The 12,730-nt window shown below is 37.2% G+C and overlaps 1 protein-coding gene across 1 annotated transcript in view; it reads right to left on the minus strand.

Annotated features, from left to right (window-relative positions):
* The window catches only part of ACVR1B (activin A receptor type 1B), a 42,765-nt gene extending 33,682 nt beyond the window's left edge, over positions 1–9,083 (minus strand). Inside the window, exon 1 of the mRNA XM_034412407.3 lies at positions 8,652–9,083. Within this exon, the coding sequence (XP_034268298.2) occupies positions 8,652–8,751 (100 nt within the window). The 5' untranslated portion in view covers positions 8,752–9,083. The remainder of the gene's footprint in view (positions 1–8,651) is intronic.
* Between the last annotated feature and the right edge of the window lie 3,647 nt (positions 9,084–12,730).

Below are 12,730 nucleotides of genomic sequence, written 5' to 3' on the forward strand. Positions count from 1 at the left end.
CGGAGAAGGGCGGCATATAAATCAAATTTTTTAAAAAAATCCTAATATTTTGTTTTAAATTATATATAAAATGTGAATGTGTGAAAAAATATTCACATTTGAAAATAAATCAAGAAATAAGGTAAACTAATGTGAAACAATAGAAAGCCCAAGACACACACACAAAAATGTGGTTTCTGGAAATCCATGAATATATTTAAGGATCAAAAACAATAGAAACTACTGGTTGTAACAGTATTACAGATTCAGACTAAAGAAGAAGGGTTTCTTCCACAGAAGAGGAATAAAACCCAAGCTGTTCCTTTTAACTAGAAATGGTAAAGTTAAATGTTTTCTGATGGCTCCATCTTTAGTGACCAAGAAAACTATTCCAGTCTAGATTTCATACTGAAAATGAGATGGGGCACAAATGCAACTCAAAGTACCACTAGTAATTAACCAGAGCTTTGTCTAGTAACCAATGACTGAGAAACAATATACACTTATCAGTTCTGAAAAAAATAGTCTATAATTTGGAGAAAAAAAACACACATCACCACAGTCCACATATTAGGGGTAGGTCATGTATAATTAACCACTGCACCCACAAGTACAAAAAGTCTTCTACATTGAAACAGTCTCTTAGGATGAGAAGATATCTACACTAGAAATATGGATAGCCTTCCTATTATAATTCTATAGGTAGGATTGATAAAAATAGTACCCTTTTCCTATTATTTTCATTTTACTTTTCCTCAGAGTCAAAATTATATTATGCAGATGCCAATTAAAAACAATACAGGTAGTCCTCAACTTACAACAGTTCATTTAGTGACGGTTCAAAGTTACAACAGCACTGAAAAAAGTGATTTATGACTGCCTTTCACACTTGCAACCATTGCAGCATCTCCATCGTCACGTGATCAAAATTGGGACGCTTGGCAACCGATTCATATTTATGATGGTTGCAGTGTCTTCAGGGTCATGTGATCCCCTTTTGTGACCTTCTGATAAGCAAACTCAATGGGGAAGCCAGATTCATTTAACAACCACGATACTAACTTAACAACTGCAGAGATTCACTTGACAACTGTGGCAAGAAAGGTCATAAAATTCACTTACCCAGTGTTTCACTTAGCAACAAAAATGTTGGGCTCAATTGTGGTTGTTAGTCGAGGACTTCCTGTAGACTTTCTAGAGCAGTCTTCCCATAACCTGATGATCCCCAAGCACCATGAATGCCACTTCCAATAATTAACATGCATAGAATGAACCACAGAATGGAAAGTTTGCTGTGTATTCCAAAACTATTTTTGAAGTATATTTGCCTACCATAATGTATCTGGATTTTTAACAGAAAGCAAAATGTTAAGCCTCCACAGAAGATAAGTGCATGAATTGGACTTCTCCGCTGGTAAGAAGCACTGGTAAGGATAATGAAAGCACCATTTGTCACCCAGGAAGAATGATCCGTGAAGAAGTGGTTCCTCCAAAAAAAATATATATATTCATCTCCTTCCTTCTGCTCTATGTCTATTAGAATCTGAAGCTGTGGACAGATACCATCTTATCTTTTAATTTCTGTACAACAACCTTAGGAATTTAAGAAATGCTAAATAATAAATATCCCAAACTGGCAATGTAATGAGATTTCTTCCTTTGTCTACAACATCTTATACTGGCAGTACAAGAAGCAATCAGCTAAATCAGTTTCAACCCTTCCAGGGAAGAAGTGATGACCAGCAAATACCAGTTAAAAAAGCATTGGGACAATTCTGGCATTTCAAGTTCTACGTAGTAACTGAGAATGAATCTTTTTGCATCATTAAAATCAAACTCCCAATTATTTCAGCTTGGAGAACGTTCATAAATCAACAACCATGTATGAGGCAAGTATATATTTTTTTTAACAAAATGATTCAGACTGCAGCTGAGGTTGTCTGAGCAAATCCAACATTAAAAAAAAACCCTACACAAATGCAAAATTCAAAAAATACTTTTTTCTAGCAGTTAAATAGAGGGTGGAGGTAGAGGTCCTCAGTATATAATCTAATATAATTAAATAAAAGAAAATTTCTCATTGGATACCATAAGGAAAGCTCACTGATTAAGATCTTTATCTACACCTCTGATAAGATGCACTGGAAAAAAGGTGCAAGACAAGCTTGTTGTGAATTGTATTTATATCTGTTTGGCATGCTTATGTCTGACATTCTGCTGCAAGTCAGACCCAACCCCTGAAGAAGCTGTTTAAACAAGCTTAACATTAAGCTTCAGAGCCTCAGAATGAAAGCTTTGTTCTTGTACAAGAGATCTACAAGGTATGCATTTTTGCTGAAATGAACTTACACTGTACTTTAATCACAGACAGAACACCAACTTGTTATGACACAAATTTGGGTGGGGAAATAAAGGCCATTCTCACCTTTTTCTCTTTATTTTTTTTAATAAACAAAACAAGTGCCTTTTGTTGATACATTTAAACCCATCGGTCCAGTAAAAAAAAGTGCCTGAGTTGCATTAATTTTAAAATACCATGTTATTTTAAATACGGTAAACTTCAGTAAAAAAATATTCAGCAAAAGTACTCAAAAGAAATCAATAGTTTAAAATTAAATCATCACATGACTAAAATCAGCTACAAGGCACTGTGGAATACCTGGATAAAATATCCTTCACAATGCCAAACATATTGCTGCCTAACAGGATGGATTTGATTTAAATCGAGTTGATTTAAATCACAATTTAAATCTTGATTTAAATCACTAGTAAATTTAAATCATAATTTTTAAAGAGCAACTGTCATCTCTGCTACTCCTTTGACCCACTGTTGACTCACCGATAGTCCCAGTGTTGCAGAATATACAGCCTCGTGCTACATAACTAAGCTCCATTTCATGCTGAATAAACTAAATTATTTATGTATCTTAAATAGAAAACTATCTTACGATAGATTTTTACCCCAAAAGTTTTTTATTAAAATAAATCTGATTTAAATCAAAAAAATCCGATTTAAATAAAAAAAAAAACTGATTTTTTTTTTATTTTTTTTTTTTTAAAAATCATTGATTTTTATCCACCCTGCTGCCTAATAAGCCTTTTTCAGGAGTGGAATTTAGTTGTGACAGAATGCATTCTTTTTCTGGTTGCCAAGTATTAAGCTTCAGATGGCAAGAGGACCTTAAAAACCTTCATATTCTTCCACGTCCAAGATTTAGTAATGTTACTATGACTGGGAACTAGAACAAATTTAAATAAATACTACAAGTTGGTGTCAACCAGAGTACACATCTTCTGCTTTCTAATGCTAGATAAAGGCAAATACATCTGAGAATAAATTACCAGTGTGTTTAAAAGGGCTTACCCACAATTACTTGATATAAGATTGCATCTTTAGGGGTCTTTAAAATGACTCCTGCAGGCTCAAATAAACAGAAATAGGTTTCATTTAAGAGCAGGTACATCCATCTTTTCAGCTCCTCTTCACAGACCTCCACCCTCACATCCCTTCCTAATCACATCCCCTCCTAATTAGACTTGTGTAGCTATGTGAAACAAGTGAACCACAGCTTGCTACAACATATCTATTCATTTGAATAACTCCAGGCATCTTCATTTTAGGTCTACATAATTTGTCTACTGGAATATTACTTTTGTATTTTAGCTGTTCTTTAAATATTTGCCTGTTAATATTTAAGCAACATTCTAAGCTATTAACTGCATCTGGCAGCAAATCTCCAATAAAAGCTCATGAGAGGAAGTCAAGTTAAATGCAGCCCACTCAGCATTTATATTAGAGACTTAAAACATTCTGTGATTAAAGCTTATAAATATGAAGGATGAAATTAATTTAGCAGTACCCAATATCTATAAAGACAGAACTGTGAAGAGTGGGACATGAAAAGCAAAAGCATATCCTTTCAATCTGGATTCTGAATGTTCTGAATACTTCTGAATTGTAGAGTTATATGCACCTGTTAGCTTTCAGAGCTAATAGTGTGAATTACATTAATCCCTTATTTTAAAATAACTTTTAGATTTCCCCCTTTTAAACTTAAAACCAATGTACAAACAGATTAATGTAGCTTTATAATCTGCAAAGTTTCACACAGCATTCTTCATCTTATTTTTTAAACCGAAAAGCATCTATTGGAATCTAAAATCAGTAGAAACAGGATTCCTGAATACACACACACACACAAAATCAGTCAGAAGAAAATACAACACAGAACAATGTTAAAACATTACTCTCTTTTCTATACATATTCTGTCTACAGTAAAACCTCAATAATTTTTTGCTTACACTTAACACATTCGTGGATAAGCAAGAATATTAGATTCCAAAATGCGAACCGAATTTTGAGGGCGTCTTATCTGCGGACCATAGTTCAGATTTTTAAAGCCCATCACAGCCTAAAAATGCAATTTTGTAAATGATAATGTAACAGTTTGACGTTTCCTGCCTGTCATTGTGGTTAAAAATTCAAAGATCAGTTTATATGTGAATGAAACATATTTCATGGTATTTCAGTTGAAATTCTGAGGATTGTCTTATCTGTGGATGGTCTGATTCACAATTACATATGTAATCTTTTGGATGATTAAATTATTTTCTTTAAAATAAATTTTACCAAGTATTCCAAGCTTAATAACAGGTATTGCTGTTCTTGAGTCTAATATTATTGCATCTTAATCCCAGCAGAATCACTATAGGGCTGTCACCTCAGTTTTCATTGCCTTTCAATAGGTTTCTTTTAGCTGGTCTCATAGAAGGTACCCCTTTATTATCTGCCCTCTTGACATGCAAGAACTCAGAATCAACGCTGATAATAAACCCACTTGATTTATGCAGAAGGTAATCAAATTCTGTACTGTCAGTCCCTGAATATTGTAAGATGTTTTAATTGAGATCACTTGCAAAAGCAGTTTCCCACCAAATACTTTATTCACAATAGTGTACAGACTGCCCGGTTGCCAGAAACAGGGAAATAGAATTTTACCTGTCAAGCTGAATTATTGTTGTTTTTAAAGTATCAGTGCTTTTTGGGACAGTGCACTTAGCCTCCGTTTAAATGGTACCTTTCTTGGAAAGGTATAAAGCATAAATTATGTTGTATTCAAAACCAATCTGAGCTATGTACATCCATGTTCTAAGAATTACTAAGATTACAATATACTAAGTTTTATTTTTTTCTTTAAGAAATGAGTAATTTTTCATCATAAAGCTTCCTCAATCATATGATGAGGAAACATCATGTGAAATCAAACTGAGGAAACATCAACCTGAACTATATTTTGTACATTGAGATTATTTAAATTTACACTTTTAAAAAACCTTACATATCCAGGGCAACCAGAACAAGTTTAAAAACTGCCCTTCTCTGCAAGGAACAAAAAACACATTCTGCCTGTAAACAGGCAAGTGAAAGAATAAGCTTTCATAGTTCTTGCTGTTTGCTATATGTCCTGTAAATAACTTTCACTTACTGATACCCTTCACCTGTAACTGGGCAGAATTAGTTCCTTCCTTGATCTCATTCACTGATAAATACATCAAACTCTGTTTGCATAGTTTACACTCCTGCATAGTCATTACAGAAACACATGGACACTTTATCAAGAAACATTACAAAAATAAGCAGCAGCATTTCCTGGAAATTAGTAATCATCTACCCAAACAAAGCCATCAAAGAATAATCAAGTCAATTTCCCCATTCCTGTTTATTTTTCTGAACAAGCATAAATTACAAGGAAATCAATATAAGCTTTTCAGAGGAGTCTAAAATATCAAAGACAAAAGCTTCTTCATCTGCATGAGGATTTTCATAGGCAGCTATTTAACTATAAATGCACCAATAATTTTCTAAAATTCACTTTCATCTGTTGTTGGGCACCTATCTGTAATTAAAGTTAAAAATTAAAAATTATTTGATATCCTATCTATAACAATTGAGTATCTTAGCTCTAGTTCTCCTTAGAAAGAGAACATTAACTATCTCTGCCATTCTTGTAGGCAGCTACTGAAGGAATTAAATACTATAAAGTAAAAAATAAAAAATCTTTACCTTCCATGTTAGATAGTTACGACTACTGTCACTACCCCCAAAATCTTATTATGAATATCTTGTAGTCTGAATTTATTATATCATATATTCTTATAACTTTTAGCTTTTTTCAAAAATTTTTTTGCTAGCAATTCATCTTTAAGAGACAAGATAGCATAATGCTAATTTGTTTACCAAGCTCACAAGAACTGCTACCATATTAAAAAAGCATTTCAGGATGAAATCCTAAATATTCTAATACTAACTGAATTTGTATCCGTTATATAGCTAATCTATTTGTGGCTGACCCTCTTGCTGATTTTATTGATTTTTTTTTAAACTGCTGGTTATTTTGACATATTTGTAAGAAAAGCAGATTTCAATTTAAAAAATAACATTAGAAGTCTGATTTTGACTTTGTACTGTGTGTCAACAGTGACCTATGGAAAAAAATAAATGTTAAACTATGTTTTAGGATGATGTATGAACCCAGGTACTGAATTTGGTAGAACCAACATATTCAAGACTGACATTTTATTGTCTTTAAACAATTTTAGATAATATAAATTTATTTATTTTTTAAAATGGCATTATTCTTTTCATAAGAGGTAGTCCTCATGAAGCAATCACTAAGTGAAAATCATGTGACTGATTTTACCTGTTTTTCTTTGCTTCTTGTTACTTCATTTTGAACTGGGGTTCTTTTTGTGTGTGTGCACACCTTGGTATGGGGTAAATGACCAAGTGAAAATAATGCTGTGAAGATGCACTGTTTGGTAGGGGAACAGACCTTCCCCAGTCCTAAGCATAAGCATGCAAAAGTGGTTCGGTTTAAAAGTTTATTTCTACAACACCCAGTCAGATGCCCATATAAAGCATAAATGCAATATTCCTATATATTCTCAGTACACTGTAAAGGCGGCATCAGTTTTAAATCTTCTGTTAGTCACACTGACTAACAAAAATTATTTACCTCCCCCCCCCCCCCCCCCCCGTGAATTAACCTATCCAAATTGCTGCTCCTCATTTTGCACAGTGTGAGGTAGCATGTCTTTTTTTGCCTGGACTGAAACTTCCATCCTCAGTTTCCTTGATAATCCCAGCATGTCCATGAGAGTGTATTTTCTCCCCATTCATTTTCTATACTCCACATATAAATCATATTTACTTTTGTTACTGGAAAACTGGTTAAATGCTTTGATTCATACACTCTTTCCCCAAAATAAAATACATTGCAGCATATATTAGGTAGATTTCAGATAATCTTCCATTCAGATTAACTGTACACAATTACTTTAAATGACTATATGTGCACTCATCATAATTTTGGTCATCCATGCTATCAGCGAGAAATAGACTAACTCATTACAAATTGACCAAGTAATTTGAACATATTGAAGCATTCAGTCAGGCAGGTTACCATATGGCAAAACTCACCCAGACTAAATTCAACACAGGTTTTTAACGTATCAGAAACAGGACTGCCGTTTTATAATAGAATTCTAGCCATTCACTTTTCTTAATTTTGCTTTCCAGCTGTCTAATGGAAGTATCGATAGATATCTCATCAAAAGCTTTATTAATATATAGTATGTCCTCTAAGGCAATATCCTACATTTTTCTTTTGAAATATATTTTATATTATAAACAATATATCATATATAAACAAATATTAGCAAAGAAGTCTGCAAACACAAAATTAAATTTTGCTTATTTGAGGATATTTTCTTTTGAGACAGCAAAGAGGAATCTTCAGTCATTAGGCTTAACAGGCTTTTGGGTGAACTCAGGCTTATAGCCGATTTAAAAGGTTTAGAATTCAAATCTAATACATCTTTCTAGTACCATGTTTCTGTTTACTGAGTTTCATATAGATATTAATTCAATGCTACGGTACCCATTTCTGGGTGTTTTTTAAAAAACTAATTACAAGATGTGATCTGCAACAGTTCATGAAAACAATGAGTCTCATTGGCTTCGTGGCCACGTGACCTCCATCAACCCCATCAAAAGCATCCCAGATACAGAACCGAAGACTACGAAAGGATCAAAGCAAACCTCTCTTTCAGCTTCAAAATAAAACAAAAGCCAAACACACACACACACACATTCTGATGGTTGTCTTGCCAAATCAAGATTTTTCTATGCCACCCGCACTTACCAGAATACTCCTTAACTCCAGCCTCTCCTCCCCCACACCTCCATCATTTTATCCGCCATACCTTCCCTATTCCCTGCATGCACCTCGCTACCTCAAGCCCGCGAGGGCCCTGCACCTCAGTCCTGAGCACCTCTGCATGGGACACCACCCCCCAACCCCAACCGACCCTGTGGGGAAAGGCTTCAGGAAGGGAGTAGAATACCGACGGAGGGAAAGAAAAAGGGAGACGACTTCCTCATTCCCTCCGACTCTCGGTCGACTCCTCTCACCCGCCCACAGGCCCGGGAAGCCATGGCGGCGGCACCTTTACCCTCCCGCAGACCACCACCCCACACACCTGGAGGAAGGTGCCCCCAAGGTTCCCGCTCGGGGCTGGGGGCTCCCCCACCCTCCCACGCCCAGCCCGGCGCCGAAGCACTGGCCGCCATGTTGGCTTCAGGCTCCTTTCCCACCTCACCGACACTCACCTTGGGCCCCCCGTTGGCCCCCGAACACCAGCGCCAGCAGCGCCAGCCCAACGGGCGGGGGGAGGGCGCGGAGAGCAGCGCGAGCCAGCCCCCCCGCCATGGCAACGGCTCCCTGGCGGCGACGGCAGCGCCGGAGGCAGAGAGAACAGCCTCGCGCTCGCCCCTTGTAGAGCTCACGCGGGCTCCGAGGAGACGCGAATAACAACGGCGGCAAAGGCAGCGGCAGCGCGAGACGAATTAGACATAAGGAGGGAGAGAGAGAGAGAGCGCGCGCGCGAGTGAGCGAGCGAGCGAGCTGTAACAGAGGACAAGGCAGCCGGGTTTTAAAGGGGATGTGGTGCTGGGGCTTTAAAGGAGAGGAAAGGGAGGGAAGCGGAGCGGAGCGGAATGGTAAATTATCCTCCGACAGTAAATCAGTGGCGGTACACAAAGAAGAGCGCGAGGCGTGCCCAGAGTATGAGGAAGGCGGGTACAGGGTTGTTTTGGGTGCGTGCCTATGGAGATCATTGCTTTACGTGCGTGTGTACATCGGATGGTGGAATCTAGAGAAGTGATGATCTCCCCAAAGCGCATCCTGTAAGGGCTTCGAAGGCATCGAGTAGGAGCTGGTGTCTCGGGGTCCGTTTCGCTCACTCACAGATCGGAAGCCATCCGAGGGACAGCGCAGAGCATATTTTATTGTTAATAAGACATTTAGATGCCTTTTGGTGAGATAGATTTCTGCACGATTGGTTGGCGGTGATAAAATTTGGTTCATATACGCTCTCTATGCCCGCAGACACCCACATTGCTGTATCAGGCGGCTCAGTTAAAAAAAAAAATGTTGCTCTAATGATTGTGCGAAATAACACAGTAATGCTGGGTGTGATTGATCTTTCATATTTCTCCACCAAATATGTAAGAAGAAATTGGGTGGATGATTTCCCTGGGGAAAAAAAATTGGATTTCCCTGGAAAAAAAGATAAATTCTAATGATTTTTCAAGGCTGAATGGTCAGTCCTTCGCAGTGGCCAAACGCTGCTATCAACAATGCTCCCCCTCCAAGGATCTTCCTCATGATGTCCTCTCTTGGGATATAATGAAAATATGGGAAGTCAGGCGGTATCCCCCACCCCCCATGACTGCATAAAGAAAGATATTCATGCACAACTTAGCCACTTTGTAACTGTTCAGTGTAAGACCACCACAGCCCAAGAAAATATCTGAAATTCTCTTCTCACTTGAAATAATTTGTCAAGCCAGCTCATCAAATCAATGAGGGATGATAAAAAAAAGTAGACTTGTTTAGTTATCTGGTATTATATAATTTTTTTGTTTTGCTAGAGTTGTACCATAACATTAATTAAATAGTTGCAGGCACAACTACAATTGCAGATACTTCTAAACTCTTACTTGGTGCAAGAGGATCAATCACCAATGCATTTCAGACAGATAGCTCTCCAACTTCGGTCTGAATATCTCCAGTGGTAGACAGCTCTTTCTGTCAGGAGATTCCTAACCTGTAATTTCAGCCCACTGGTTCCCATCCTGCCCTCTAGACTAGAGCAAAAGAGAACAATGGTGCTTCCTTTCTTCTCTGTGACAACCACTTAGTTGTCTGCTGATTGGTAGCATCTGTCCCCCCCCAACCCAATTTTCTGTTCCAGAAATATCTGGTTTCTTAATGGTTCTTCATAGGTCTTGGTTTCCAACCACATCACCATCTTGGTGACCCTTTTTTGACCTCGTACTTGTTTCTCAATGTGGGGCCAAGAACTGGACCCACTATTCAAAGTGGAACCTGACCAACGCAGAGTAGGGTGGGACGGTGCTTTCTTACGAATGAAAATGAATGTGTTCCTGTTAATACATCACAATATAGTATTTGCGTTTTTGGCAGCTGCATTACATGGCTGGCTCCTGTTTAACTTGTGATTTACTAAAACACCCAGATCCTTCTTACATGTATTACTGTTTTCATATCCTAAGCTTGTGCCTTTCACTTTTAAAATATATATTTTACCTGCAAGATTTCATCTGTTCATTTTGGCCTTTTAGAGTCTTCTGTTTCTCTAGGTGCTGCTCATAATTTGGTGTCATCTGCATATTTAACAACTGTCTCCTCAACTTTTTCATTCAGGTCACTAATAAAACTATAAACAGCCCAGGATAGAGCACTGTGGAACTCCACTGAATACCATTCCCATTATGCATTCTTGCTTATTCACATGTACAAATTGTTACTGTTTGGCATATGACTGAAAAACATGGTGAGGCATGTGTGAAGAACTTTATGTTTTGGATCAGGAAATATTGAAATAGTGAAATATTGCATGCCCTAGATAGGGGTCAAGAAATAATGAAATAACACATTCCCTGGGTATGAAAATGTTAACCGAAAATTGTAGCATCCAGCAAACATATTTATTATTGTATTTGACAATGATTTGGATCTGCTTTATGGCTGCGTGTTGAATTCAGCTACAGAGAAAAAAAATTGTGTTTGCTTATAGAAATAGGCTGGGATCACCAGGGAGCTGAGCCATAAAGTTCATTTGTTTTTGTGAATCCTTAGTGCTTCTTTGAGTTTGACTGTGTGCTTGTAGATGTTTCATTACCCGACTAGATAACACCATCAGTGTTACTGAGTGTGGAGTTTGTTCCTTGTTTAATGCAATGTCTGTAAGCAAACAACCAAGTTCAGAGAGCACCAAGGACTCCAGAGTTCAACCCTGAGCTACATATACATCTTCTGTTGGAATTATTTGTTAAGTCTAATGAATGAATTCAGCCACTGTAGTTTATTTAATACGCAATTGTTAAAGTAAACCACAATTTAGCATGGTATATAGACCCCCACTACAGAATATCAAGCTCTTATTACATGAAAAAAAAAAAGATAGAATGCAATATATGTGTAATTTTTGCAAAAAATAGGTAGTTTGTCATATGTTTAAAGGTAGCATGTAATTGTTTTTTCTATGTTAACTGATATGTTAATGGATAAAGACACTGTGTAAATAAGTTTTCTTACCATTAAATTATGTGCTTGAAAATGATTTCAATTTCAAATAAAATTAATGGTCATAAAATTAGAATAGTGCTGAGTGGGATTCAGAAGCCAGTGGTTTAGTGCTTCATGAACAGTTGATGGTGTGTAAAATGCAGACACAATGACATTGGATATCCTTAAGTCTGAAGAGCTATTTTCAGATACTCAACTTCTGAACTGATCAGGGAGCTGTGCTAAAGTCAGGAGGATAGACTCGAGAGAGCTCCTTGGTCTTTGAGTCTTTCAAGCCATACTGGTGGCTCTTCAGAAACGCATATATCCATATGGGTTAGCACTGAGAATGCATTTGCTCTGTTTGAGACCTGGAGTTCCACATTTATTCCTGTATATTGTGCTACTGCTGGTCCCTTGGGAAGCAGATGTGCTGTTGGAGCAGTTGCCTTCTAGAAAATCCCTATCTTAAATTCTTTCTGAAAGCTCAGCTCATGATTCACTTGTGGAATTTGTAGTCTGCGTGCATTTGGACAGAGTTACGCCAGAGCTCCAAAGTTAAGTCAGAGAGCTTGTCTAGCTGTACGACTCCTGCCAAGAGAGGTTCTGAGGTTGCAGACCAGGGATGCCTGAAAAAGAAGCATGCTATGTGAAGAAAGACAGGAGAAATTGGGGAAAATATTTCCAAATAATCACATCAACCAGATCCCTTACCCTCCCCTCCAATTTTTTTTAAGAAAAACAGCTTGTTCTGAAATAGTGAGGAGTCAATTTGGACTGTTCACATGTTTTGCTATTTCAATATTTGCTTATTGTATAAGCTGCATTTGGATTCACATAGCACATGGATCCAAAAGAAAACAAATTATATTGCTTTGTGCCTTAGCATGAAGTTTAAGCATAAGCGCTATAAGGCTAGCCTTTCAAACAAGTATGTGCTGATATCAGAGGATCCCAAGTCACACACACACACACCTGAAACTTTTCAAATTGACCATTATCTTAGACTTATACTGGTTTAAGATTTCCAAATTAATATGTGGAGGAACTTCTTTTTCATCTATTCAATCCAGGCTTCTCTATTTAAGCAAATGCA

The sequence above is a fragment of the Pantherophis guttatus genome, chromosome 2, assembly GCF_059756535.1.
Source record: "Pantherophis guttatus breed Tessera chromosome 2, ASM5975653v1, whole genome shotgun sequence".
NCBI classification, from domain to species: Eukaryota; Metazoa; Chordata; class Lepidosauria; order Squamata; family Colubridae; genus Pantherophis; species Pantherophis guttatus.